This window comes from Brassica napus, chromosome A1 (genome assembly GCF_020379485.1).
Source record: "Brassica napus cultivar Da-Ae chromosome A1, Da-Ae, whole genome shotgun sequence".
Lineage (NCBI taxonomy): Eukaryota > Viridiplantae > Streptophyta > Magnoliopsida > Brassicales > Brassicaceae > Brassica > Brassica napus.
In genome coordinates this window covers 30,722,374-30,750,248 of record NC_063434.1, presented here as the reverse complement: position 1 = coordinate 30,750,248, position 27,875 = coordinate 30,722,374, and the positions used below count along the sequence as shown (strand labels likewise).

At 33.4% G+C, this 27,875-nt stretch overlaps 4 protein-coding genes, 2 long non-coding RNA genes and 1 pseudogene across 12 annotated transcripts; 6 read left to right on the top strand and 1 right to left on the bottom strand.

Annotated features, from left to right (window-relative positions):
* Window positions 1–1,692: 1,692 nt before the first annotated feature.
* Window positions 1,693–4,952, top strand: LOC106377798 (phenylalanine--tRNA ligase alpha subunit, cytoplasmic-like). The gene is made up of 9 exons (XM_048776260.1): window positions 1,693–2,909; window positions 2,992–3,081; window positions 3,148–3,204; window positions 3,289–3,344; window positions 3,435–3,530; window positions 3,623–3,707; window positions 3,881–3,962; window positions 4,131–4,424; window positions 4,593–4,952. The coding sequence occupies exons 2-8, from the start codon at window positions 3,058–3,060 to the stop codon at window positions 4,238–4,240; spliced, it is 510 nt and encodes a 169-aa protein (XP_048632217.1). The 5' UTR covers window positions 1,693–2,909; window positions 2,992–3,057; the 3' UTR covers window positions 4,241–4,424; window positions 4,593–4,952.
* A 286-nt stretch (window positions 4,953–5,238) lies between these two features.
* Window positions 5,239–7,658, top strand: LOC125606974. Its single transcript, XR_007338209.1, has 2 exons — window positions 5,239–7,170; window positions 7,242–7,658. It is a non-coding gene; the product is annotated as an uncharacterized LOC125606974 (long non-coding RNA).
* A 513-nt stretch (window positions 7,659–8,171) lies between these two features.
* On the bottom strand, window positions 8,172–11,612 carry LOC106433410 (annotated as a pseudogene).
* A 184-nt stretch (window positions 11,613–11,796) lies between these two features.
* LOC125606972 (inositol hexakisphosphate and diphosphoinositol-pentakisphosphate kinase VIP2-like) lies at window positions 11,797–18,228 on the top strand. Of its 3 annotated transcripts, none has more exons than XR_007338208.1 (5): window positions 11,797–11,939; window positions 12,046–12,135; window positions 12,529–12,622; window positions 17,496–17,600; window positions 17,849–18,228. XR_007338208.1 is itself a non-coding variant. In XM_048776238.1 (5 exons), the coding sequence occupies exons 2-5, from the start codon at window positions 12,078–12,080 to the stop codon at window positions 17,960–17,962; spliced, it is 363 nt and encodes a 120-aa protein (XP_048632195.1). In that variant the 5' UTR covers window positions 11,797–11,939; window positions 12,046–12,077; the 3' UTR covers window positions 17,963–18,228. The 3 variants fall into 3 exon arrangements, 2 of the variants coding, with proteins under 2 accessions (XP_048632195.1, XP_048632201.1); XM_048776238.1 differs by having other exon boundaries at window positions 12,537–12,622; XM_048776244.1 differs by having other exon boundaries at window positions 11,807–11,935; window positions 12,537–12,622.
* Window positions 13,269–14,633, top strand: LOC125606971. The gene is made up of 3 exons (XM_048776234.1): window positions 13,269–13,612; window positions 13,690–13,789; window positions 13,853–14,633. Exons 1-3 carry the CDS (start codon window positions 13,287–13,289, stop codon window positions 14,531–14,533), a joined length of 1,107 nt encoding a protein of 368 aa, XP_048632191.1. The 5' UTR covers window positions 13,269–13,286; the 3' UTR covers window positions 14,534–14,633.
* On the top strand, window positions 14,993–16,926 carry LOC125606969. The gene is made up of 6 exons (XM_048776230.1): window positions 14,993–15,058; window positions 15,219–15,568; window positions 15,641–15,767; window positions 15,853–16,161; window positions 16,245–16,457; window positions 16,542–16,926. The coding sequence occupies exons 2-6, from the start codon at window positions 15,219–15,221 to the stop codon at window positions 16,848–16,850; spliced, it is 1,308 nt and encodes a 435-aa protein (XP_048632187.1). The 5' UTR covers window positions 14,993–15,058; the 3' UTR covers window positions 16,851–16,926.
* Window positions 18,229–22,905: 4,677 nt separating the features above from the next.
* LOC125606964 lies at window positions 22,906–26,959 on the top strand. 5 transcript variants are annotated; one of them, XR_007338204.1, is made up of 7 exons: window positions 22,906–22,987; window positions 23,196–23,349; window positions 23,552–23,775; window positions 23,875–23,956; window positions 24,096–24,183; window positions 24,552–24,662; window positions 24,745–26,959. It is a non-coding gene; the product is annotated as an uncharacterized LOC125606964 (long non-coding RNA). The 5 variants fall into 5 exon arrangements; XR_007338202.1 differs by having other exon boundaries at window positions 23,545–23,775; XR_007338203.1 differs by having other exon boundaries at window positions 22,907–22,987; window positions 23,182–23,349; window positions 23,545–23,775.
* Window positions 26,960–27,875: the final 916 nt, after the last annotated feature.

The window sequence follows — 27,875 nt, the reverse complement described above, 5'->3', positions numbered from 1 at the left end:
CATTACTTATAAAAGTCATACCTCAACTGATTTTTGAAATTACAGCTTCAAATGGTTAGTAAGCGTCGTCAAAAACCACCAAATGGATGCATGGTTGAGATAGTTAGTTAGTTACTAGGTCCATTGTCATATATGGTAAAAATGAAAAAAACTTGCAAAACATAGAAAAAATAAAAAGGAATAAAAGGAAGCTTAGAAAATTGGAAGCAAAAAATGAGGAATATATGTAGATATACTGGTAAGAACGGTGGAGAGTCCATAATGCCATCAAGCATCATTTAATTATATGATTCAAATTAAAAGCGTATATCTAAATAGATACTATATAATAAATATATATATATATATATATATTAAAAGATAAAAATAATTTTAAAAAGCTTATGACTAAAGATTATATGATTCAAATGAAAGAAGAATCATTTAATTATATGACTTCATATTATAATTTTTAAAATACTAACAAACTGAATTTATAATCCAAATAACCAAATAAAATATTTTTAATATCTCACAAATGATTAACACAATATATATATATCTATATATATAAAGAAATGTTTGCCTCCTTTCTGTGATATCACGTCACTAAGTAAGCGTGACACCTGTTCCTCTAATCAAAGTGATAAAGGAAATAACCTGAAAAATATGGATCCTTAGCAAAGAATTATCGATAAAGACTTTGGTAGTCTTGGTTTGATGATCACTCCATATTACAATTAATTAGGTTGATAACTTTGTATAAAAATAACTTTGCATACAAATGATGTTGTTATATAGTTTTGGTTGATATAATGAGGTTGTTTTATTGTCTTGTTCTGATAATCACCAAAATTTGCTTAACCGGATGCAAACTGATAGTTGACTGTGGGACTTCAAACATTCTTGGTCCACCGGTAATAATAAATCTTTACTTACTACTTTTTTCCGATTGCCTCTCATTTGTTAATTTACTTTTTGTGTTATTGTAATGTTTCGACGTTGATCGCAAGTATCAATCAGGAAATCGTTGCATCCAGAAATTGTTTGAGCCTGTGGAAGCTGCCTGTTATAACCTTCATGATCAACGGAAAGCCTATGGCCCTGAAATCAGGTGATGTCAGTCCGGCGGATAATTTTCTTTCTTCCCTTAATTATATCATTTTTGTTTCTAATAATTTTCTCTTTTTTTTAATAGTATATACATCAGGAAAAGATTGAAAAAAGAGGTCTACACGACTGTGTTCTTAGATGATACAAATAATGAGTACTGGTAAGTTATTATTATTTTTTGCCAAATATTTTTCTTTATATTTGGTTTGAGCCATGCAACCGTGCAAATGTTTTTTTTTTTTTAAGTATTTCATTTATGAGTATCATTTTTTTTTTGTAAACAATGTTGATTTCTAGTCAGTTTTCGATGCTGAAACAGTAAAATGATGTATTATATAATTCATTTATAATTTGATAATCTTGTACAAAATCGACCATTTCCTAATGTATCTATTTTTGAAACAAACAATTTAATATGATTTGGTATATGAATTAACCTTTCTGAATACACATTTTAAAGCATGTTCTATGTTTTCGCTCTTATATGAATCACAAATTCATTTATATGCGAAATAGTTCTAACACTTGTAACACTTACCAAAAAATATTATTATTTTAAAACTTAAAATAAAGAAAATTTGAAGTAGAAATAAAGGAAATTTAACGTAGAATTCCTTTTTTTTGGAGAACTTTAGAATTTAATTGCAATATATTACTTTACAAATTTCAATTAATAATATACTAAATTAGTAGCTTAAATTTTAGTTTTGTATTATAATTAGGGATTGTGTTGTTTTTGAAAATCAAAAAATTAAATAATATACACTAATCTATACTATATTAAAAGGGTTATATGAGGAGTAGAGAGGATGTCCACGTCAGATTAAAAAATCGGCCAATAAGAGAACAGCATTCGGACACGTCAGCATGGCTTTGGGTTTTGTTGGGCTTAATTTTTTTTTAATCTGATTTGTTTGATGAGATGCGCGTTAACTCATCGTTGTTCTTCGTCGTTTTCTCTTCGTCGTTTCCTATCCTCTTCTTCTCCTCTAACTGAAAGTCGATGACTCTCTCAAGAGAAGCTCTTCGATCGGTTGAAGGTCGATGGAGATGATGATGAAGCCGATAAGGGAGGGACGATAACGGTTGGTATTTTCTGGAACGTGACGATTGCTCAGAGGAAAGAGAGGATTGGCCGGAGAATTAGGTTTTTGGATGGAGGATTAACGGAGGAGAAGAAGGTTCGTTTGAGTGGGATTAGACGGAGCGATGAAAGGCAGCAAGAAGAAGACATGGATGCTGCCATAGAAGTCGACTTGAAGCTTCGAGATAGACGGAGATGGATGAATGTATATACCAAATCAAACCACAATCCCCAATTGAGTAATAAAGCTATGAATCTGGGTAATTTCGAATCTCATTTTTTGTGACTCCGTTGCATTCTCTGACATGCCCTTTGCTTTTTCTTTCACGATCTGTTCCTGTTACATAACACCGATGTAACCTTGACAGTGTTCGATCATGGAGATTATGGTCCAGGCTTTCGATTTCTTCCATATAGATTAAATGTGATCATTAAAGGGTTTAGCTTTCGCATTTTTTTTATCTATGAAAACAAATATGTCTTCGTTTCAGCTAAAGTTTCACTCTTTTTTTATATCTACCACACCAAGGTTTCAGGTACATCGAATCTAAGGTATCACCACCACTTTCGATTGATAATCACGGATCTATGCGTTGTGGAGTTTTGTGATTAATCATTGATGTGCAGGAGCTCAAACGGGAGACATTGGTTTTGATTACTATGCGGCAGAACCGGAGATTCACTTTTTCTCGGCTATTCCTGAGGAAGGTAGCATATCCAAGATGATCTTGAGGTGATGATTACTATGCTTTTGATAATTTCTTTTATCTTTCACTGGTGTGTGCCTTAAAGATTGTTATTTTTGTTTGTTTCAGAAAAAGCTAGATCCCTCTGTTTTCAAAATTGGAAGCACACAAGCTGCTAAAAAAAGGTGGGTTGCAATGGGAAAGCAAGTCTCTAGGAAGGTATTGAATTGAATTGTCTTGGCTTCTTTTTATTCATCATGTTGACTTTGTAATCTTTTGTTTTAGGTTCAACATGTTGAAGATAAAGTGAAGGAGTCTCTTCTACAAATACAACAAGGACTGGTTTGTTTAATCAGAACTATTATGTAGAAATCTAATCCAGATTTTTATAATTTATGAAACTAAGTTGGCCTTTCTCACTTTCAGGAACTTGACAAAGAAAGTCTCAACTCTCTCAAAACCAGGAAACTCTTAGTAACACAGTAACTACCTGCGCTTTTTCTTTTTTGTAAATTGTTTTATCTTTTGGGAGACATTGTTTTTAAAGCTTACCTCCTTTCCTTACTTATTAGGGGATGGACGGGATATTCTGATGTTGAGAAAGGTCCTAATTATGCTCCCAAAAGGAAGATTTTCGCTACTGACTTGACTCGAGAAAATCTACACATGTGAGTACTAATCACTAATGTTTGTTTTCTAGACTTATTAATTATGTTGTTGGCATTGGAAAAGTAAGAGAAAAATGGGTACTCACATGCAGCTGGAAAGAGTTGGAATTCAAGGAGTATAACTTCAATGCTAAGGGACAACCTCTTGATGCTAGCTATCTCCATCCCCTTCTTAAGGTACTCAGGAGTTGTTGAAATCGTTTACTTCAAGCGCAATGTATCTTAGTGTTTTGTGTAACTCATACTGAAATGTAGTTTACTTGATGGTTAACTGTTCTGTTTATATCATGGTGTTTTGTACCCATCTGAGTGTGTTAAACTCTTATTATGACGTTGGTTTTCTTGCTCAGGTCTCAGATTCTCTGTCCTTTTGCCCATCAGATCAACAAAGTTTCATGTCTGAACTTGATTCCCAGGTCTCTACTGCCTTCGGTAAGTTCCACTTTGATCCATAATCTATCAAAATACCTCTGCTTATCTGCCTCATTTGTCCATTTAAGACTTATCTTAAATCTTTGGTTACAGTTTTTTATATTTGGAACATGGGCTATGGTTAATGTTTCTCATTTGCTAATCAGTTTATTTTTTAATTACCTGCAGACCCGTTTGCTGATGCGAATGCTGAGGACTCAGGTGCGGGAACAAAGGAGTTGTTGAAATCGTTTACTTCAAGCGCAATGTATCTTAGTGTTTTGTGTAACTCATACTGAAGTGTAGTTTACTTGATGGTTAACTGTTCTGTTTATATCATGGTGTTTTGTACCCATCTGAGTGTGTTAAACTTTTATTATGACGTTGGTTTTCTTGCTCAGGTCTCAGATTCTCTGTCCTTTTGCCCATCAGATCAACAAAGTTTCATGTCTGAACTTGATTCCCAGGTCTCTACTGCCTTCGGTAAGTTCCACTTTGATCCATAATCTATCAAAATACCTCTGCTTATCTGCCTCATTTGTCCATTTAAGACTTATCTTAAATCTTTGGTTACAGTTTTTTATATTTGGAACATGGGCTATGGTTAATGTTTCTCATTTGCTAATCAGTTTATTTTTTAATTACCTGCAGACCCGTTTGCTGATGCGAATGCTGAGGACTCAGGTGCGGGAACAAAGGAGTACGTCCACATTCGTGTGCAGCAGCGCAATGGTAGGAAAAGCTTGACAAAGAAAGAGTATATTTACAGCAATATAGTTAAGGACCTCAAGAAAGAGTTTTGTTGCAACAGTACATTGGTTCATGACTCTGAACTCGGACATGTTCATGTTTATTTTACAGCAAGATACTTAAGGACCTCAAGAAAGAGTTTTGTTGCAACGGTACATTGGTTGCAAACACAATAATTGCATATAAATAGATATATTATCAATTTAAATATCACTAGAATAAATTATTTTCATATGTTCAGAATTTAATATTAAATCAACCATACAGAATTTTTTTTATCATAGCAAAATTATTTTTATCACGTAAAATACAGTTTAAAAGTACTCATGCATTTGAAATATTTAATAAAAAAAATAAATATCATTTTTTTTTACATATCACAAAGTTATTTATTATAATAAAATTTTCCTTTATCGTGTAAGAATATTAAAAACACTTATGTATATATAAAATTATATACAATATATATAGAGAGATATATCTCTTTTATTTAAAAATAATAATAATGATGTAAAATATTATTTTTGGTAACACAATATAAATTATTTTTATAAAATGATAATTACCAAATAAAAAAGCATTTTAATTTACGATAATATATTAACAAATCTAATTATTTATTTAAGATATGAAGACTTTATAACACAATATAAATTATTTTTAGACAATGATAATTATAAATCAATAAAATTTCTTTTTAATTAATTGTTAATTATATACTAACAAATATATTTATTTATTAAGGATTATAAATATTTTAGTGGCTTTAACTTTAAGTATGAGAGTTCAGAGGCAAAAAATCACTATACAAATTACAATATAGAGTATTAAAATAAATATAAATTAATTAAATAAATAAAAGTTTAACTATACCAAACAATCCGCGCGTAGCACAGATAAAAGATCTAAGAAGTCAACAAATAAAGAACCGGTATACAAGTCGGTGTTACTTTCTTTTAAAGACAAGTACAAAAATAAAATTTAATAATTTTAAAACCAATCAAAATTTATACAGTACTAATTATAAGCTTTGCAATTGTTTTACATAAAAATAAATAACGAAGATAAAGAATATATATAGATCTTAACTTATAATTTAGTTAACTTTTTATTAATATTACTAATATCCTATATAAAACTCCAATAAACACACAACAATTTATTTCAAATATTTTTTAAATTTGCATTTATGTTTATAATTCTATAACAAGTTTCAGTGTATATCATATTTGTTCTATTTTAAAATATAAATATAAAATTAAACAAATATTATAGGAAAAAATCCGGGCGGAAAACCCCCTAGTCTATATTATAATCGGACAGTAAGCTGTCCACGTGTCCACCTTTGTGGATCCCACCGAAAATATGTATTTGGGTTTAATGAAGATTTTGTGTGTTTATGGCCCAAATAAGCCTCTTTGGTCTGTTAACTTCCTCTTCGATGGAAATCTATCGCTTCAGCCTCCTCTGAAACACAAGTGATCCTTTCAATTTCCACGAATCGATGTATCTTCTTCTAACCCTACTTCTCTTTACCATGTTCATCATTAAAAGTTCTGAATCGTTACACCTTTGTACTTCCTCCCTATATATGCTTATATTAAATTTTGGAACCCTGCATCTCAAATACACTCATCGTTTATCTCCCCGGCTAGGATTATAACAACTAGTCCAAAATGAAGATAGGAGGGTAGAATCATGTTGGAAGCGTAAAATATGAAGACGTAGAATAGTGCCATAGCTAGCGACGCAGGATACCACTACCGCAGGCATCGAGATGTCTCCATGGGAAGCCATGTTCAGAAGATAGTGAAGGAGATGGTAAAGCTCCAACGAAAAATTCACTGGCTAAACGTACAGTGAATTTTTCAATCAGTAGTTGCAGTCTAAATCTGAACCAAGTCTTTCCATATTCTAGATCTAGAAGTATATACTGTCAAAATCAACCAGATGAAATAATTTAGTGGATGCATGTCAAGTAGATTTACGAGGCTACAAAGTGTTCACTGTACATGGCAGGGAAAAAGTCTACTTAACGTTCAGTTGTAACACTGGTGGTGATATGGGCATGAACATGGTAACCAAAGGTGTGCATACTGTTATTGACTACCTCACCTATGATTTCCCATACATGGATGTGATCGGAATCTTTGGTAAGTTCCTTTGTGTATGTTATTGGTTTGATATGATCGTATTATTAGACTGCAGTTTGTAAAACGATTCGAGTGGAAGTTTAGTAAACTTAGTAACCACTCGAAACTGTTTTGAGCATATTAGTAAAAAGTGAAAACGAGTGTGGCTGTCTTGGTGGAGCTCAATATGCTCAATAAATTCTCACGCCAGCAACATAGTGTTTGATGAATTCATAGCTACTTGCCAAGATCCAGCTCAAAACATTGAGAGCTCACAATGCATCACAATGATGGTAGCCATTAATGGTAAAGATATACATATCTCTACTACCACACCATCTATTGAGGTAATTGATTAAATCTATCTTTCTTAAGCTCTAGAATTTAACTTGACTTATTTATTTATCATTGCTTACAGTTTCGGGTTGGGACAGTGAGATAAGGAACACAGTTTCCGTCTCAATCGACTTGGTTAAACCTCCTATGCGTTAAAGGAACGAGCATGGAGCCGATGGGGATGAACTCAAGGACGGTAGCTATGATAGTGGCATGAGCAGTTTTGGCCCGAGAGTTATCTCTAATATCAGCAATTGCAGCTGGGCAACTTATAAGTAGTCACATGAAATACAATAAGATCCATCAAAGACATCTCTGGAACAACGACATGGACGGCAACAATGTTATCTGAATCTTACCTTTACAAAAAATATTGAGTGTTTCAACATTGTGCAGAACACATAGCGTTTTAGTCTGTACATTAATCTTTTCAAGAAGTTGGAGGGAGCAAGAGCATGTAAGTTTATACATCTATCGTCTTCCAAAACCAAAACAAAAAGCAGCTAAATTTGAAAGACGTATGTTATTTGGATTACGTATGAAAATCAATTCATTCCAGCACATAATTATTCTTGGCTTTTTGCGATTGTGGCATAAACCGATGTGTGCACAAAAATATGGGTGTACAAAAAGGTTAGTGATTTAAATAGGTTATGGAACAAATTTATTGAAAAGCAAACAAAGCCATTGTTTTGAACATTTTACCGAAGCAAGATCAACCAAAAAAAAAAAACTCAAGTTAAGGAAAATTAATAATGTACTGATAAACACACAACATTTAAGTTACATATAATCAAAATAAATGGTGAAAAATATAACCAAATATAACAAAAAATAATAACAAACTTAAAAATGAAACAAATATTTTCACGATATAAACATGAGACTAAAGGTAATTTTTCTTTAAAAAATGTAATTTAAAAACAATATGACAATGGAAAAAGTGTTCACCGATTAGGCCAATACAGAGATTATGTTAGTTGACAAAAAAAAAAAAAGAGATTATGCTGCAAGGAAACAAGCGTTCACCGATTATGTTTTTGCATATTCCTCCGGATTACCTCATCTTCCTTTCTGTTCCCGTATTCTCCTTGCTTTCTTATTGATTTACTTCCAATTGCAGCTTTTGCAATCCTTAATTTAAAGGCCACTATGGACCAAAAAAAAACTAAAACTCCCCAATGTAAGTTTCATTATAGTTTATGTTTTATTTTATTTTAGATGATTGATTTAAAACACAAGTAACAGTTAATTATAAATTACCAATAATAAATAGGTTTGGGATAATAAATATTAGTTTAGAATAAAACAACAGCAAATAAATACCACAAATTTACTACAAGGACAAAAAAATATACACAACATGACACACATTTAAATAACTACACTTTAGTAGCCCACTTAAATCATATCAAAATACAAATCTCGACGAATCTAAGACCATAGAAAAAACAGCTTCACCTTCAAATATTTATAAAGAGTTGCAATTAAGTGAGGGGTGGCACTGTACATGTGCTTGCCTTATAAGTCGGCCCAACCAAAGCGTCACGACAAATCCAGTTTTCACTTAATCATTATATTGGGCCATAAAATTATACCAAATTCTATTCTTTGGTCGACCATTTCACTTTTTTTTTTGTCCACCACAAATCATTTTAAACAAAATCCAGTAAAATTCTAAAAATAAATAATTTTGTAACTAATATCAACACATATGAATTCTCCGGTTATTATTATATCAACCTAATCAAGCTATGTGACTTCCAATGTTCCATTCATCATCATTATAGATAATACAAAAAAAACAAAAGTTAAAAAAAATGACAAAATTCCGTACACAAAACAACAAAACGCATCAACAACGTAACCCGACCCCGCGCTTGCGCGGAAACTAAATTATAATGGGCCTTTGCGTGAAAAACACTACAGTATGTAATAGTTTACTAAAACTTCAATTTAAATTTGGCTGGTCTTAAAACATGATAGCCCTATTCTATATCTAATGGCCTAGCTTGTTCAAAAAAAAAAGGCCTAGCATAACTCATGATTTCATTCAGACTTCAAGATTTAAATCCTTTTCAGATGTTATCTATGTACCCACTTCAACTCTTTTATTCTCATCATCAACTCTCTCATTGTTCATATAAACCCCACCTTGCTTCAACAACCTCCTTGCTGCAGACTTACTCTCAAACAACCCTGAAGAACCAGAGACATCCACAATAGAAAACCTCTCTCAATCAAGTTCCAATCAAGCTTTGTCTCAGCTCCTGGTCTTAAAGCCTCTGTTGCTTTCATTGCCTCCTTCAAACCCTCTTCGCCATGTGCAAATCTAGTTACTTCTTCAGCGAGCTTCATCTGCGCGGTGTTAGGGACATACCCAGGCTTCCTCATCTCTCATCTTCCAACATCTTGATCTCATCCAAACTCAAGAAAGTTAACGTCTTCAAGAAGCGTATCACATCAACGTGAGAAGAAGTACTGATAGAACTTATAAGGCGATAGCATGGAAGGAGATAGCCAAACAGCTCCATCTTCTTCGGTTTGGAGAATCTTACGGATCAAATCAGTTCCAGCTGTGATGTTACCCCATTGATCACTCCCACCTATCTGAACATTAACCCCTTCCTTGTCCAACAAGTGAACAAAATCATTTTTTTTTTTTGAATTGAATGTTAAATTTAATTCAAAGAAAAAAAGATCTTTTACAAACTAATGATTCCCTCCAAGAATTATAAAGGTCTAAACATGCCTAAACTTCAAAATTGAGTTTCAAATAAACTTCTATCTCAAGCTAAACCAAGTTTCCATTCCCTTTTCATACTCTTGGTCTCCCTTCTGTCTTATCACCGTGAACTTGTTCCTTAAATTCTTGTCAAGCCGTTTGATCAAGAGTGCAGCAGGGGATGGAGGCTCTCCATGCCTTCTTCTATTCCTTTCTCTCCAGACCGCATGCACTGCTGATTGAAGCATGTATCGAGTGATGAACAAAATCATATCCTTGCAGTAACTGATAACTGAACTCGGTGTAGCTCATACCTTGCTCTGATCCCAACCTCTTCTTCACACTCTCCTTCGCCATCATTTGTCCAACTCTAGCGAACCGACCAACGTTTTTCAGAAAGTCTAGCATCGTAGTTATTAAAAAATCACATAAGAGCCTAGCATTGCCACCAAGAATCTTGACGAGGATGTTTTTAATCCCGGCGATGTTTTTCTCCAATGTAAGGGCGTCAAGCTCTGGTCTTTCTAGGCTTTTACCAGATGGGTCACCAATCAAACCAACGGCTTGGTGTCCTCATCTTTGGAACCAAGAAAGGACAATGATACCAAGGAGATTACCCAAGTGTAAACTCTCAGCCGTTGGATCAAACCCGCAGTAGGAGCTACGCTGGGATCAGAACAAGCAGACCTGAGATTCTCGCTGGTGATTGACTCCAGGAGTCCTCTTTCTTCGAGTATATCGACTACATTTGGGCGAGAAGCAGCTGTCTCAAGAGAGGAAGTAGAACACTTAACAGAGGAGAAGAGAGGAGCTCTAGAAGTGGAGAAAAGCTGATGAGCTTGGACCCTTGTGAAGAAAGTGGAGGGGGATGATTCAAGTATAGAAGCCACACGTAAGCGAAATAACAAGGCTCTGGAACAAATAGGGAAGATACTCCTTGAAGCAGGGGTCACTCCTGTTGCATATGCCATAAGGTTTACTATATTGCCGTGACCTTTCTTCAGTAGAGAAGCTGGTAGAACTAAATAGAAGAAAACAAAAAAATAAAAATCAGCTGAAAACAATATTGGTAAAGAAATCTTTTATAAAAGCAAAACAAAAGTCGTAAACATACAACAGTACTTGCTTTGGTCATTTCATTACAATAAAACTATTGTCTTTATGTAAAAACAGATCGAAAAAAGGAATCTTTGCTTTCCCTTTCCGGAAGAGAAAAAAAAAGACTAGCCTGGCTAATTGCAAAACTGCAAAGTCCTGTGATGATAAAAAAAACCAATTCAAATTAAAGCCTAATTAAAGGAAAAAAAAACTGATTTCCAAATCCAAAATTCTCAGGCAGGCAGGCAATCTAACAAACACCTTATGTGCATTGCCATACAGTCCCAATAAACCCGGGAACAAATAGTTCAATCTCCAAAAAACTGTAAATGTTCAGAGGAATCATTGCATCTCAGACCTTAATGCATTTCAAGAACTTCAAGCAAAGACTAAAAATGGATAAAAGAATCAAACTTTGAGGGTGAAAGAGCCTTACTGGGATAATGGATTTCGTTTTCGACCTTTTACTTTGCTACTTTGGACCAAAATGCTTAGCGGAGATTATTTGATGTTTACATGGCAAACCGGAAAAATCTACGGTCTAAATTTCGTAAACAGAAAACCGGAAAATTCAAAATCTTATTAAAATAATAATATGTTTTGGTTCAGGTGAAGGAAACACTTGTGTTTCAAAAAAAAAAGGTTCAGGTGAAGGAAACTAAATAAAAATCTTTAAAAATATAAATAAAACTCTTTATCGGAAATAGTAAAATTAAAGGAAGCTATGCTATAATAAATTACAACGGTAAAGTAAATAATAGATCCGTTGCTTTTTTTGGGGGTAGATAAATATTTTATTATGGTAGAGTAAAAAAAGCAAAACAAATTTTGAATCTTCTCATTTCTCAGTCTCTCTCACTCTCTGTTCCCATTCTTTCTTTCTCTCCTCTCTCGATGGATCTCGGATCTTGCAAGCTGTATCGTTAAGGAGAGCTCCATCACGGACAGCCATTGTCAGTATGTTTTTTTCTTAGCATATAATCAATCAATCTCCTATATATCTTCTTTATACTTGCTCTTTTGATCTGACAAGTGTTAAAAAACTTTTGTTCTTACATGACAGTGGTACAGAGGAGAAACTGTTAAACCCACCTGATGTTGACGTACAATGGTGAACGCTTCTGGAAGCCCATTTGTGGAAAGCCTGTCAATGGTGACCTTCTCTTTTCATTCATTGGTCTGTGGTAGCTTGGGTATAATCTATTTATCCCCCATAAGGACAAAGTCTAAACTAGAAACATAAAACCATAGGAGTTTGTTTTGTTATTTTCCTCTGATATTTCTAACCAAATTCACTTGAATCTGTTATCTCACAGTGAATATAGACAGAGGTGATTTTTCAAAGTCATATACTCATTGTTTAGTTTTTTTAGTTGTTATATGATGATGGATATACTCCTTGTTCTATTTATCTTCTGATTTTTTTTTTTTTTGTAACTTATTTATCTTCTGGTTTGTAGACTGTTATTTTTAATTATCTTTATCTTCTAACAGTTTAAATTATTTCTGAGAGACGACCATAGTATCATATGATATACTACCCTAGCTCTGCAGGTGGAGGCATGAAGGGATTATTCGGCAAGGTATCTCTCTGCAGAATAAGTTGGCTCGTATATACAGTGTTGTGTCAAGGGTTTAAGGTAAGTTTTTAAAATAATTTTTTTAATACAAAATATCATCATCACCAAATATACAAGTCTAAAATTATAAAAGAATAATTTTATTAAGTAAATATGCTGTAATTATATCATATAGGAAAAAAATAGTTGAGTTCAGAAGGTGAATTAGTTGTAGGTTTTTCAAAATAAGTTTAAGCTACTAGACTAAAAAATATTTTAAATTTGGAGACTTAAATAAATTTGGAGGCGAATGTCGTTTTCAATACACTACATGCACAGCCACTACAAGAAAACGCGGGCATTACAACGAAAAGTTACGAGGAAATTATTTCCTCGTAAAATTACGAGTCCATTACGACAACTTTACGACGAAATGTTGTTTCGTCGTAAAGTGGAGGTAATAATACATCGAACATGTTTCGTCGTAAAGTAGTTGTAAAGTTACAACGGCTTTACGAGGAATATTATCTACCACGTAAAAGCGTTGTAACTGTACAACTACTTTACGACGAAACCTGCTAATTACCATTCCTCGTAAAGCAGTTGTAATTTTACAACTACTTTACGACGAAACTTGTAACAGTTATACTTGGTCCAAACGTGTATTTAGTGTGCTTTATACCTAACTGAATTCGTTGTAAAGTTGATGTACAGTTACACTTGGATGTATCCATATGAGAGGTACATGAAACATTTGAAGGGGAAAGCAAAAAATTTAGCAAAGGTGGAAGGTTCGATCATTGCTGGGAGTTTGACAGCAGAAACTTCTAACTTCACGTCTTACTACTTTGCTCCAACCGTCCGTACAAGGAAAAGAGTTCCTAGAAGATATGATGATGGTGGAGTACCTTCGTCATATGCCATAGACGGTGTTCCTGACATTTTTTGTCAAATTGGACGATTTGGTGGTAAGCTGAAAGAAGTCTGGTGGTCTAGTGAAGAGGACAAGCATAGTGCCCACACATATATTATGCTGAACTGTGGGGATGCAATCACGTCTTCGTTTGAAAGGTAAAATTATCTTTATTGTTGTTAATTATATTTATTGTTGTTAATTATATGATATGATACATTTGTTTAATTTGCAGCATGTTTGTATCTCAAGTTGAAGAAGCAATACCGGGAATATCTGAAACTGAAGTGGAAGGAAGAAAAGAAAAGCACTTTGTCAAGTGGTTAAAATCACAGGTATTATATTTAATTAAAATTAAGCAATCTTTGGTACTATTCTAACGGTGATGTATTTTGTAGGTTGAGTATGATGATCCATATTACCCTGTATGGTTTCACGAATTGGTCCAAGGTCCAGTAGCAAAGGTCACCACATCACATATGTACTTCACACGAGGTTTTACCTTTCACACATACGAGTATGGAAGTCATCGGGCAACAAGTAACTATGGAATATGTGTGAAAGGCGAAACAGACTTTTACGGGATCTTGCAGGAGATTATTGAAGTGGAATTTCCAGGGTTATTGAAGCTAAAATGTGTCCTCTTCAAATGTGAGTGGTTCGATCCCGTTGAGAATCGAGGTGTTCGGTTTAACAAATTTGGTGTTGTGGATGTCAACTCTGGGAGAAGATACAACAAATTTGAGCCTTTCATCCTAGCTTCCCAGGCCGAACAAGTTAGTTTTCTTCCATACCCTCGCCTTCGAAGTTCTGGGATTAATTGGTTGGCTACTATCAAAATTACACCTCGTGGACGAATTATTGCTGGAGAAGAACCACCGTTGCAAGAAGAAGATGCTATTAATGAAGTTGAGGTTCCTGATCAACAAACTGATGAAATTCTTTTGATCGACCCAAATAACCATCAATATGAAGATCTTCCCGAAGATGCGACAGATGAAGCACGTGAAGACGAGTTCGAGTGTAGTGACGACGATGATTGTTCTGATGTTGATGAGAACTCAAACAATTCAGAATGATGTAATATATGTAACAAATGTTGTATTTATCTTAAAAATTTGTTGTACCAAATGTTGTTTTTTATTACTTAAATGAGATACTTAATGTATGTGTACTATATATTGTCTTGTATAATATATATTTATTTGGGGTTAAAATTTTAATTTGTTGAAGTTAAGGGTTTTAGTTGGATAAAGAGGATAAAAGATAGAAAGAGTGATAATGGTAAGGATGAGTAAGTTTGGGGTTTAGGGATTTGATTTTTGGGGTTTCATACTTTTCCTCGTAAATTCGTCGTAATACAAAAAAGCGGGCCTGGTAAATTCGTCGTAAAATAAAATAGACGGGCCTGGTAAATTCGTCGTAATACAGAAAAGCGGGCCTGGTAAATTCGTCGTAAACTTTAAAAACGCGGGCCTGGTAATTTCGTCGTAACGTTACGACGAAATTACGAGGACAACGTTTCTATATATATAGCAGAGCTCATTTGTTACGAGCTTTGCTCGTAACTTCCTCTCAAAATCCTCCCCCCCACTTGTACAAAGGTAAGTTCCTCTCTCTTACTTTTTTTTTTTTTTTAAGTTTAGGTGGTTAGTTTAGAGAATTAGTTTAGGTTATTAGTTTAGGGATTAGTTTAGGTGTTTAGTTTAGGAAATTTGATTAAATAATTCTTTAAAGATATTAATTTTTTTTTAATTTTTATAGATGGCTCCTAGGAAGAGGAAACCAGTTTCTGATGCACCGACGTATGCCGACTTGTTTGGCGATGGCACATCTTCATCTACCGGTCCGTCGTCTTCTTCGGGGACTGTTCCGGACTCTCAGGCATCTCGGGGAGTTTCTTCGACCCCTCCTCCTATTCCACCTCAGATGCCTCCCCCACCAGCTCCACCTGTCGCCCCGGATCAGCCTGCTCCACCGGCCGCAGTTCATCCCGATTTGCGGGTGCCTGCTTATGCACCATTCGCGAGATACACCGTCGAGGATTTGCTTGCCCAGCCTGGACGAGAGGGTTTAGACGTTCTGGACCCCGATAGACCCCCGGGTACTTATTGGTAAGTACATTAAATTATTAAATTTTAAATTTTAAATTTTTCAATTTTTTAACAAATTTGTTATATTTGCAGGTTTGGGGCTAACAACCGTGTTGGCCGGAGCGTTTCGGAGACGATGAAGGGATATTACGACGGCCCTTATCCCAACTGGAGCTCGACTCCCGAACACGTCAAGACGACGTGGTTTAAGCAATTTGCGGTAATATTTACATATAATTATTTATATTTATATTTTTTAAATAATTAATTATTTTTCTAATCTTTTTAAAATTTGTTTTTTTCAGCAAAAGTGGAACTGGTCCGTAGGAATCACCGAGAGGGTGAAGAGGGAGTTCATTGCAAAGGCAAAGCCTCGTCTTTGCAACACCGTATCGGACTGGAAGGACAAGTGGGAGATTTACGGCTATGAGGGGAAGCCGAACGGGGTCACAAAGGAAGCATGGGATGGTCTCATTGCCTTTTGGCAACTACCCAGCTCCATCCGTAAAGCCAACTCCTGCTCCGCTTCCCGAAGAACGAAGGATAAGGATGGCAATTTGCCCATGGTTCATAGAACCGGCCAAAAACCACATGCCGGGATTCGTCTTGAAGTTGTAAGTTTTAATTAAAATTTAAATTTAAATTCTTTTAAATTTATATTTATTAATTAAATTTATTTATTATTTTTGTTTATTAGCTGGAGAAGACAGGAGTTCTGCCATCTCTCTCCGACCTATTCAAGATGACTCACGCCTCACCAGAGGGGGTTTTTGTTGATCCTGCATCCGAGAAACTCTTCAACGCGGTGGCTACTCGGATTGTAGAGCGAGAGACGCAACTTACCCAACAGTCTGCAGATGGGTTACCCGTCAAGTTGTCAACCGAAGAGATCGACCGGATCTTCGAGGAGGTAAAATTTTATAATTTTTAAAAATTTAATTTTTATTGTTTGAGTATATATATTATTAACTCTAAATACGTTCTTTATATATAGGTGGCTCCTAGAAAGAAGGGACGGACGGTCGGAATAGGTTCCGTTAATGAAGTTGCAAGGGCGACTTTGTCATACCATTCGAGACGGGACCAGGACAACGAGCGGATGCAGGCTCGCTTGGATACCCAGCAGGAGCGTTTGGACTCTCTCGAGAGTTTGCTGGATATTATGGCGGTGGGAAACCCGACCATGCAGGCCGCTTTGGCGGACAGACGAGCAGCTCTGAGGATGCAACAGCCGGATCCCGAAGCAGGAACTTCTTCAGACCCGAACGCCTCGGCCAACTACTTCGACGATGTTGGCCTTTAGTACTTTTTTTTTTAGACATTGTTTTGTATTATAAATTTAAATATTATTTTATGAATTTATAATTTTTAAAAAATTTGATTTTTGTTTTATATTTAATTTTATTTCAAATATTATAAATTAATATAATTATAATTAATTAATATTATATCTTTCGAATTGTAAATTCGTTGTAAGCTTCCACGTAAAGTCGATGTAAACTTTACGAGGAATTTACATGGCGTCGATGTAAACTCCTCGTAAACTTTACATCGACTTTACGTGGAAGTATTACATGTCTTTTACAACGAAATACTACGAGGTATTTACGTCGAGATTTACGAGTGCATTACGACGAAAACTTTCCTTCCGCTTTACGAGGAAATTCTTTCCTCGTAAACGTTACGTGGACTTTACGACGAATCCTCCGTTACGACGAGCGTTTAACAACGAAACGCGTTTCCACGTTAATTCGTCGTAAAGCCTCTATTACGACGAATTAACAAGGAATACCGCCCTCGTAAAAAATATGTTTTCTTGTAGTGAGCTCTGCCTATATATTGAATTCTTTATAGTCTAATATATTTTCATAACAATTTGTGGTATGTTTCTAGGGGACTCTAAATTTTCAGATAATGTATTTAGTTTTTCTTCATTTTACATTTGTAGATTGGGAACCGATCAAGTGAGTTTCATCCTGAAGTCAGAAGAGTAAGGAGAGAGTGTTCCTTTATATATGAGGAGTTAATGCCCACCGTAGGAACTGATGTCAAGGTTTGTGTGATTGTTTGCCATATGCATGCATGTTTCTTGATTAGTTCATTCCCATCTTTTGGACCACTTAACTAATCTTACTGAGAATATTACAGTGTCTGTTTGTTATTGTCTAGTATCAAGTGTCCTAAATGCATGACTTATCTCCTATATATTTGCTGGTTTTTTTTTTTTTTGGCGAACATTTTTCGTTAAGTCTTGGTTTTCATGGATTCTCAACTGAAAATCTGCATGCTGCCTAAATACAGGTGTACACAGTGGGTCCTGAATACGCACATGCTGAAGCAAGAAAGTTGCCTGTTGTTGATGATGTTGTCATGAGGAAGACTTGCCCTTATGTAAAACAGGTAGTAGAAGTTTAATATTGTTTAGTGTAAAACCTAATAAAACATATTGTCAATTAATTGATATTTAGGAATAATATGTTTGTCTTGTTTATACACTTATGTTCAGCTTTCTAATTACTGATGTTTGCATCATCTGCATGCAGGTGGAAGACTTTGTAGTATTTTTTAAAAAATATTTATTTTAAATTTAATTTAATAGAAATTTAATATTGTTTGAGTAAAATTTAATCAACATATTGTCAATTAATTGATTGTTAGAAATAATATATTTGTTTTATTTATACACTTATGTTCAGCAAGAAATTAATTTGGCAATACTGATTTTTTCCTAAATTTTTTAAAATAATATTTTGATTAATAAACAAAGAAGAAAAAAATATCATTATTAATATTACCTTTTAAATTCTAAATCCAAAACCGTAAATTATAAAGTTCAAATTAGTGTTTTGTAACAAAAAAAATCACAAGTAAATCATAAGAATCAACCCTAAACCCTATAATTCAACCCTAAACCGTAGGGTTCAACCCTAAACTCTATCTTAACCCTAAACTCCATCAAACCCTAAACCCTATTTAACCCTAAACCCCATCTCCCTAAACCTTAACCCCCATCTAACCCTAAACCCCATCTAACCCTAAACCCCATCTAACCCTGAACCCTACCTAACCCTGAACCCCATCTAACCCTAAACCCCATCTAACCCTAAACCCTACCTAACCCTAAACCCCATCTAACCCTTAACCCTACCTAACCCTAAACCCTACCTAACCCTAAACCCTATCTAACCCTTAACCCTACCTAACCCTATCTAACCCTAAACCCCCATCTAACCCTAAACCCTACCTAACCCTAAACCCTATCTAACCCTAAACCCCCATCTAACCCTAAACCCTACCTAACCCTAAATCCCATCTAACCCTATCTAACCCTAAACCCTACCTAACCCTAAACCCCATCTAACCCTAAACCCTAGGGTTCAACCCTAAACCCTTAATATGTTTGTTTTGTTTATACACTTATTTGAGCTTTCTAACCCTAAACCCTACCTAACCCTGAATCCCATCTAACCCTAAACCCCATCTAACCCTAAACCCTACCTAACCCTAAACCCTATCTAACCCTTAACCCTACCTAACCCTATCTAACCCTAAACCCCATCTAACCCTAAACCCTACCTAACCCTAAACCCTATCTAACCCTAAACCCTACCTAACCCTAAATCCCATCTAACCCTATCTAACCCTAAACCCCATCTAACCCTAAACCCTACCTAACCCTAAACCCCATCAAACCCTAAACCCTAGGGTTCAACCCTAAACCCTTAATATGTTTGTTTTGTTTATACACTTATTTGAGCTTTCTAACCCTAAACCCTACTTAACCCTTAACCCCATCTAACCCTTAACTCCATCTAACCCTAAACCCTACCTAACCCTAAACCCCATCTAACCCTTAACCCCATCTAACCCTAAACCCTACCTAACCCTAAACCCCATCTAACTCTAAACCCCCATCTAACCCTAAACCCTACCTAATCCTAAACCCTATCTAACCCTAAACCCCCATCTAACCCTAAACCCTACCTAACCCTAAACCCCATCTAACCCTAAACCCTATATAACCCTAAACCCCCATCTAACCCTAAACCCTATCTAACCCTAAACCCCATCTAACCCTATCTAACCCTAAACCCCATCTAACCCTAAACCCTACCTAACCCTAAACCCCATCTAACCCCATCTAACCCTAAATCCCATCTAACCCTAAACCCTAGGGTTCAACCCTAAACCCTTAATATGTTTGTTTTGTTTATACACTTATTTGAGCTTTCTAATTAATTTGGTAATACTAAATTTTTCTTAAGTTTTTTTAATGTTTATTTTAAATTTACTTTGGTAGATATTTGGTATTCTATGATTGATTAAAAACGTTAATTGCATAGTGTAAAAACTAATCAAATATATCGTCCAGTCAATTAATTTATCGTTAGAGTTTATTACAAAAAAAATGTAAAATAGTAGTTACAGTGATATGACCAAATAAAATACTAACAAACTGAATTTATAATCCAAATAACCAAATAAACTTACTTCCTCTTCCACCACTTCATTAAGAGGTTGATTGGTTTCCCCGCTACCACACGCAAACGCAGCTTTTGCGGTTGGTAGCGGTTGACAGCGTTTCGAAACAATCATACAAACCGCTACAAATCGCTTCAAACCGCTCCGAACCTCTTAAAATCAAAAGCTGGTTCCAGCTAGCGTTTGCGGTTGCGGGCGGTTGCGGGAAGATAATTTTTTTTTCTTTTTCTTTAAAAACCATATAAATACAAAAATAAAAATATTCAATAATTTTTTTAAAATGGAATTATAAAAATACTAAAATATATCTATTATATTTTAATTAATATTATAAAATTTTAAAATAAAAATATTTTCTATAATTTTAAAAATTTAAAACTATAACTTTGAAAATATAATTTACATATTTATTATAATATTATGATTTTTGATATTTTTATAATTATATAAAATGTAAATATTATTAATTTATTATTTAACCGCTGCTGTATTTGATAGTTAACCAGTCATAAGTATCCCGCAAACGCACCAATTTCTAACCGCAGAACCAGTCGTACAAATCTCTTAAAACCGCTAGAAACCGCAACCACCCGCATCCGCAAACGCCCGCAGCCGCAACCGCAACCGCTGCGTTTGAAACTTACTTCCTCTTCTCTCCTCTGCCTTCTTCTTCTTCTTCTTTTTCTTAACTTCATATTATAATTTTGAAAATACTAACAAACTGAATTTATAAGCCAAATAACCAAATAAAATATTTTTAATATCTCACAAATGATTAATGCAATATATATGAATATATACGCCAGATCTCTTTAAACTACTATACACAAAAATAATTTATAGTTTTCGTTTTAATATTTATATATTTTTATTCTTTCTATTTTAATAATATTAATTTTTACATTTTATATAAAATAGAAAAGCATAATTTTATATTTTTACTTATTATTATTTTTTGGTCAAATGTTTTTACTTATTTATGATATTGATTTTTAAAATAGAATCGTGATTCCAAAATGGAAGTGCAGGTTTTCCAAAGTGTTTTTGATGAGACTATTTTAGGTACAAAGCCCAGATTTCTTGAGACATTAGCTAGTGTCCAAAGCTCTTGTTTCCAATCTAAAATGAAAATTTACTATACGACACACTCTTTCCTTAAAAGACTCGCTACGTATATATAATGTTCATCATCCCAAGTCTAATTATTTTCTTAATGTCTAATCTTGTTTATCGATTTTTCTTCTTTCATCTCTTGCAGACATTGATAAACGATAAAGTTATATATACATTACATGTCAAACAACATGTCATTTCTTGGAGAAGAAACTATATATAGAGAAAGTTTTTATTTTATGTTATTTGTTTAGTACCGGAGAAACCATTATGAATATGGTCTCTTCTTTGTATTCCTTTGCATTCAGTACGTAGAAAAGTTCTCCATTTTGAATATAATCTCTTCTTTGTATTCCTTTGCATTCAGCACGTCGAAAGATATAATACTGGTTTTATATAGAGAGAGTTTTTATTTTATGTTTTATATTTCAGCACGTATGTCGATCGAGGAGAAGAAACTATACATAGAGAAAGTTTTTATTTTATGTTATTTCTTTACTACCAGAGAAACCATTTTGAATATGGTCTCTTCTTTATTCCTTTGCATTCAGTACGTAGAAAAGTTCTCCATTTTGAATATAGTCTCTTCTTTGTATTCCTTTGCATTCAGCACGTAGAAAAGATATAATACTGGTTTTATATATTCAAAGAGTTGTATGTATATTAATAATATATATCGGTCCAATCATGGGTACCAGCCTATGGTATTCGACAATATCAAAATCAACTGGCAAATATTTATCAGCTATCTTAACATATTAGTAGAATAAACCAAATTATATTAGTTATATACTTGCTTACGTTTTATCTACACGTTTTATATCCAAAAGTCTACAATTAAGCACCGTGTTGAATAAAAACAAATCAAAATGTCACTTTAACAAAAGTATCATTTTGACAAAAACATTCGTATTACAAAAATGCAATTTTACATTTCTAATGCAATTTCTATATATATTTTAAATTTGGCATTAGTTACAAAATGTAGTAATTTTATAGATTCTTTTTATTTCAAACACTATTGGTTGATTAAAAACATAAATGTATTTTAATAATTTTTTTAAAAATTTTTGTGAAAAGTGTCAAAATAATATTATTTACGAAACAAAAAGAGGAATAAAGTTCACTAAACCTTCATCAGACTCAACATATAACTAATAGTCTTTTTTTTTTCCTGATCAAAAACATCTATCCTATACTAAAAGGGACTAATAAAGCTCTCTTAAGGTGTCCACGTCCTCAAATAAATTCAACCAATCATGTTTTTTTTTTTTAAACACGTCAGCTGGGCGTAAATTTGGGCAAGGTAATTTATATGTAATTAAATTTGGACTTACCCATCACGTTTGGGCTTGCTTTTTTTGCCCAAATCGACAAATGAAAACTGAAGTTGACGCCACATGAACTCATCATCTTCCTCTCCACCTCTTTGTTTTCTCCGATATGAAACCTGAAGAATTGAAAACATTTGGATTTAAAAGAAAAGATTTGACAGTCTAATCTCAATCGCAGAAAGTAAATCAAACCAAACTTCACACATCTTTCTCTCCGTTCGCCGTCACACATCTTTCTCTCCGTTCGCCGTCGTCGCTCATCTGAGATCTCTCTCTTTACTCACCAAAGATGCATTCGAGCCATCTCCTTCTCGAGGAGCCAATCAGGATGGCTTCAATCCTCAAGCCATCCAAATCCGTAAGCGATCCTTTGATCCATATTCGTAAGAGTTATCTCTAATCTCTCTCTCTCTCTCTCTCTCTCTCTCTTCTCTCTCTCTTTTGATGTCATCAGAGTTTCTTTCCGGAAGCTTTGGCAACAAAATCCAACTGAAAGTCCCATGTCTCCACGGTAAGTCTCTGTAGTTTGTATTTCAAGGACATCTCACCAGGTCCACCCGAATCTGAATTAGTATTTCGAATCTAAAGTTATGGCGATGATCAATTTCTTTTTTCCTTCAATGGTGTTGATAACCTATTTGAAAAGCCGTCGCTTTGTAGTTTTCATGTCGATTCGCTTGATCCAGTCTTCTCACAATTTTTTAGTTTTTCTCGATAAGGTTAAAGTGCCGTAGCGATTGCTGTAAGGTGTGAAGATAAATGTCTGTCGAATATGATCTCTGAATGAAAACATGAAGAAGTGTCAGTATGCCGTAAGTGGTGAGTTTTCCCTAGAAGGAACATTATCTTCCCTACCCTCGCATCTCTAAAAAGGTATACACTTTTGGATCATCTTGTGCTTTTACATATTGGCTTTAATCTAGAAAAAGAGACTTACAATGAAGCATGTGATCTTCAGTTCGTTTAGGACTAATTTGGGTTGAATATTACATAAGCTGCTGACATTTCTTCACCACGTATATATATATATATATATATATATATATATCTAATTATATATAATTTTAGCCATCAGGATGAATCACTACTCTGCATATACTGAGGAGTCTGGACAATTATATGGGACTGCTTTGGCGTAGGACCTGCTCTAGCTGAAGGGTAGGGAGATTGAATATGACTTCCTGGAACTGAATAGCCCTGTACCGTTGTATAACTGTGACCAACAGGGATGTTTTGATTCAGTTGCCCGTATTGGTAGCCTGGTGAGTTAACTGCCCCAGGTACTCCATAAACCTGAAGGTATGAATGATATTTCCAAGAGCTGAGCATTATCTTTTCTTTGCAAAGGTTTCGTGAGGAAATATCAAAATTTTATTTCCTTTCTATGTGTGTCATCAGGTGCTTACAGTGACTCAAGAGGCCTTCTGGAAGCTAGGAAAGAGGTTGCTGAGTTCATTGAATGACTTGATGGGTATCCCAGGTGATTGCTTTCAGTTTTGTTTTCATGGAATGTATTTGTTGTAAAAGGAAAACCAGCTTTCAGTTTTGTTTTCATGGAATGTATTTGTTGTAAAAGGAAAGCCAGCTCAAGCCTTTTGTTTGTTATTTTCATATCTCAGTGATCCAAAACTCATATTCTCCACTGATGGAGCTAGCTAAGGTGTGAAACAAATCTTAAACTGTGCTATACGCAGTGAGGGAGACATGGTAATTCTCTGTTCCAAGAGGTCTTAGTATATGCTACAATTTTATTTCTGACACTTTTTCTCTGGCTATTTGCACAGCCAAATTTTCTCATAATTTAAAACCCCTCAAATTGATAACCATCGTTCTCTGTAATCTAGCCTACTCAACATGTCTATATAAATCTGTTAATTTATGTATGTTTGTTCTTAATATCAATAATATAAGTTCCTTATTAGGGGATGTCGTCTTCGGTATTATTATTTGCCGAGTAAGTGGATCCCACCAGATAATATATGTCTGATTTTGTGCAATGATAATGGTTGTTTATTGCTATGTCTTTTCTCTTGTGCTAATGTCAAAATATCACAATATTCATTGCTTCTCTGCAGCAATATGAAGAAGAGCAGGAGAGTGCAAGTGCCACCAAGAAGCTTCACCAGAAAAGGCAATTCATCACAATTTAAGTAGAAAAAATATGAAGTATGATCAGAAGAAATAAGGTGATGATGTGATGAATGCATGTCTTATATGCCCTCAAGAGATGGATGCAGCAGATCTAAGCTTCTTGCCATGTCCTTGCAGATTTTGTCTATATCTCTTCTCCTCTATGCAGATCAACCAAAACGATGGACGTAGCCCACGACTCTGAGCTTCCCCAAACAAGTATGAGAAGACAAGTAGTAAAAGTGCTTTATGTTTTAGTTATTTCCTTAGTATCTCAGTTGCACATAGCATGTTGTTTGTCAATAGAGTTTGTGTCAGTGACGTTGTTGCATCTTTTGAAACTTTAAAGCTTAATAAAAGTGAAAGATCGTTGATATGTTATCGATGAAGTCGAATGAATGTTGCTACCATTTATCTTTTTCTTTAAAATCAAATCAAATGGGTTGATTGTCCACTGCGTTTATTAAAACGTTTTCCCGATACTAAAGGAGTTGTGAATGTCTTAATATGCTAAACAAATCTTCAGAAGTAGTTTGATTTTGCATAATAAGAAACTGTAGTAGCAGGTTGGATCGAGGAAAGGAATCAAAGAGAAAGAATAATAATAAAAAGATTGAGATCCGAGAAAAAGACCAAAAGGTTTGAACAATACACATAATCAATCCCCTGGACAAAAAAGATTGTTCAAAACAAATGTTTTCTACTACTATTACTTTTAAATAATCTCCACTCGAAGGAGAATATTTTTTGTATTACAGAAGGGAATTTGTAAATTTGAAAACGTTATTGGATCCACGTGTTTTTTTAATATTCAAAATCATAAAAGTTCAAGTTTTCGTTAAGATTATGAGACTTTCAATTATACACATAAAACTGTATGTTTTAGCGGAAATTTATTTTTTCAAAGATACATTTTTGTATTTTCAATACATTTTATTAACTAATAATGATAAATTCTAAATTTCAAATACTAATTGCATTTCTTGACTTTTTACCGGTTTAGAATTATAAGAAATATAAATCACAAAATATATATTTATAACTAAGACTTAAATAAATATATATTCACAAAAATAAGATTTAATATGTGTAAAAATTGTAAAACATATATGATTTGCAACAGAGGGAGTAGTATATTAGAGTTTTAGATTAGTAGTTGGTGTAAAATCAATTATACACACTTGACTCTCATTTTAATATATATGTAACTATTGTGAATGTACGAAAAATTTAATTATTGTGAATGTAAGAAAATTTAACATTTATGGTAAATGAAGTTTTAAGCAATTATATTTTAATTGAGTATAAAAGTACATATTAAAATTTTTTTTGATATAATCTCTTATGAAATTCAAAAATTACTACTATTTTCATTTTAATTTAATTGTTGTTGTAGAGTAAATTGTTTGTTTCAAGATAAATGTTGTTTTAGAATTTAAATACATAATTGATTAACTTTATATGTTATATGATTTTTGTATTCTTCAGTCTATTTTTTACTGATTGAAATGTGATTAAGTGTATAACTAATGATATTTTATTTTAGTAATATACAAAATTAATTTTTTTTTTACATCTGTATGCACAAATCGAAAATGACAATTAAAATGAAACATAATTAGTATTATAAAAACATTACATTCACCTTAAACATTGTTAGTCCTTTTAGGTGTGTGATCATGGAAGAATAACACTCATTGCTGGCCAATTGGTTAATGCATCAAATGTCTAAAAAATTATATTAATAGAAAACTACAAAAAAATGTCTAAATTGTTTTAAAATAATATGCAAACAATATTTGTTTTAGAATTAATATAGTACACTATTATATGTTAGAAACAGACTTTTAAATCCTGATATATTAGAAATTGCTAAATTTGTTTTATTGAAATTCAATATTATATTATCACACATTTTAAAAATGATCTCAGTTCTATTTCCTAAGATAAGTATATAATAGTCAATTGGAAAATGTTAATGTAAACCTAGAACAAAATTATTAACTGTGTAACTTGATCAGAATTGTTTTTGCCATGCATTGACTTAAAGTGATATTTTAGTCATTTTCAAGTAAATGAATCAAAGATACACAACTATAATATGAAAAAATTAATACGCAATGTCAATTCCTCATATTTATCATATTAATTGTTGTCTTCCGCACTATTGGTTTCAAATAATAATAACCTATTATATAACCAAATAAATAAATTTGATACGGCTTAAGGAAATTTTTTCATATATACAATAAATAAAACAAAACAACAGTAAAATATTAATTTGAAATAAAACAAAAAATGACTACTCTAAATTTATAATGAAAAAGTACAAAAATTGTAAAAAATAGAAATTGACATACAAATTAAAAAGACAAATCTAACAATTCAAAAATTCGGCCAGTTAAATTGCTTCCATCGTCCACGTTGGATTCTTTTGTTTCGTTTAGGGCTTTGTTGTTAATGATTTTGGGCTTCTTCGTTTTTTTTAGGCCCGACATATTGTCCAAGTGAAAAAGAAATTGCAGAACTCAACCTTAATTTCGTTCGTGTTTTCTTTTTTTCGGTTTCCCCTTCCATTTTCTAGCTTCGATATCTTCCATTGCTATTCTCTCCAGATGCGTTTCAAACAATAACTTCACCACTATCTACACTCATCAATTCTTAATTGAACCCATTCAATGGACTCTTTTCATCTTCCTCACTATTTTTTCCCTTATAAATCTACTTTCTTAGCATCTGTTTCGAATCTGCTTGATCAAATTCACTCTGATATTTTCTCAGAAATATACATTATCCATGGTTTTCCAGAATCTACTTTTGCCAGCTTTTCGAATATACATTATCCATGGTTTTCTGTGACTTTAGATTAGATTGACGTAAATTTATATTAATTACTTTCCAATACTGAATGTATATATCTTTTTAAAATGATTTCCAAAACCAATATATTTACTAATTTAGCTTTGGGCTATAGTTTTTAAATTATTTTCTTAAAAAAAATAATTGATAAATTAAAATGTTGTAAAAATAAAAAGAACAGTAGAAAATACCCAGAGCACTTACCAATTACCCCTAACAACATTTATGAAATTTCTGAAAATATTTAATAAATCAACTGTTTACCTTTTATCAAGCTGATAAAATTATTAGATCCAACAATATTATCTTTCATGTGTATTTCTAGAGAGATTGATTTTATTGGGAAGAACTTAAACTTTTCGTCACTAATTATACAATACGAATCAGATAGAATGAACAAAATAATTAAG

Excerpts from the sequence above, each read along its gene's own strand:
- LOC125606971 (XM_048776234.1), top strand. The coding sequence starts at position 13,287 with ATGAAACATTTGAAGGGGAAAGCAAAAAATTTAGCAAAGGTGGAAGGT. Across the intron at positions 13,613-13,689 it reads ATCACGTCTTCGTTTGAAAG|CATGTTTGTATCTCAAGTTG; the intron begins GTAAAATTATCT and ends TTTAATTTGCAG. Across the intron at positions 13,790-13,852 it reads TCAAGTGGTTAAAATCACAG|GTTGAGTATGATGATCCATA; the intron begins GTATTATATTTA and ends TGTATTTTGTAG.
- LOC125606972 (XM_048776238.1), top strand. The coding sequence starts at position 12,078 with ATGTTGACGTACAATGGTGAACGCTTCTGGAAGCCCATTTGTGGAAAG. Across the intron at positions 12,623-17,495 it reads TGTTGTGTCAAGGGTTTAAG|ATTGGGAACCGATCAAGTGA; the intron begins GTAAGTTTTTAA and ends TTACATTTGTAG. Across the intron at positions 17,601-17,848 it reads CCGTAGGAACTGATGTCAAG|GTGTACACAGTGGGTCCTGA; the intron begins GTTTGTGTGATT and ends GCCTAAATACAG.
- LOC106377798 (XM_048776260.1), top strand. The coding sequence starts at position 3,058 with ATGGGAAAGCAAGTCTCTAGGAAG. Across the intron at positions 3,531-3,622 it reads ACTCGAGAAAATCTACACAT|CTGGAAAGAGTTGGAATTCA; the intron begins GTGAGTACTAAT and ends ACTCACATGCAG. Across the intron at positions 3,963-4,130 it reads CCAGGTCTCTACTGCCTTCG|ACCCGTTTGCTGATGCGAAT; the intron begins GTAAGTTCCACT and ends AATTACCTGCAG.
- LOC125606969 (XM_048776230.1), top strand. The coding sequence starts at position 15,219 with ATGGCTCCTAGGAAGAGGAAACCAGTTTCTGATGCACCGACGTATGCC. Across the intron at positions 15,768-15,852 it reads CGTGGTTTAAGCAATTTGCG|CAAAAGTGGAACTGGTCCGT; the intron begins GTAATATTTACA and ends TGTTTTTTTCAG. Across the intron at positions 16,458-16,541 it reads TCGACCGGATCTTCGAGGAG|GTGGCTCCTAGAAAGAAGGG; the intron begins GTAAAATTTTAT and ends CTTTATATATAG.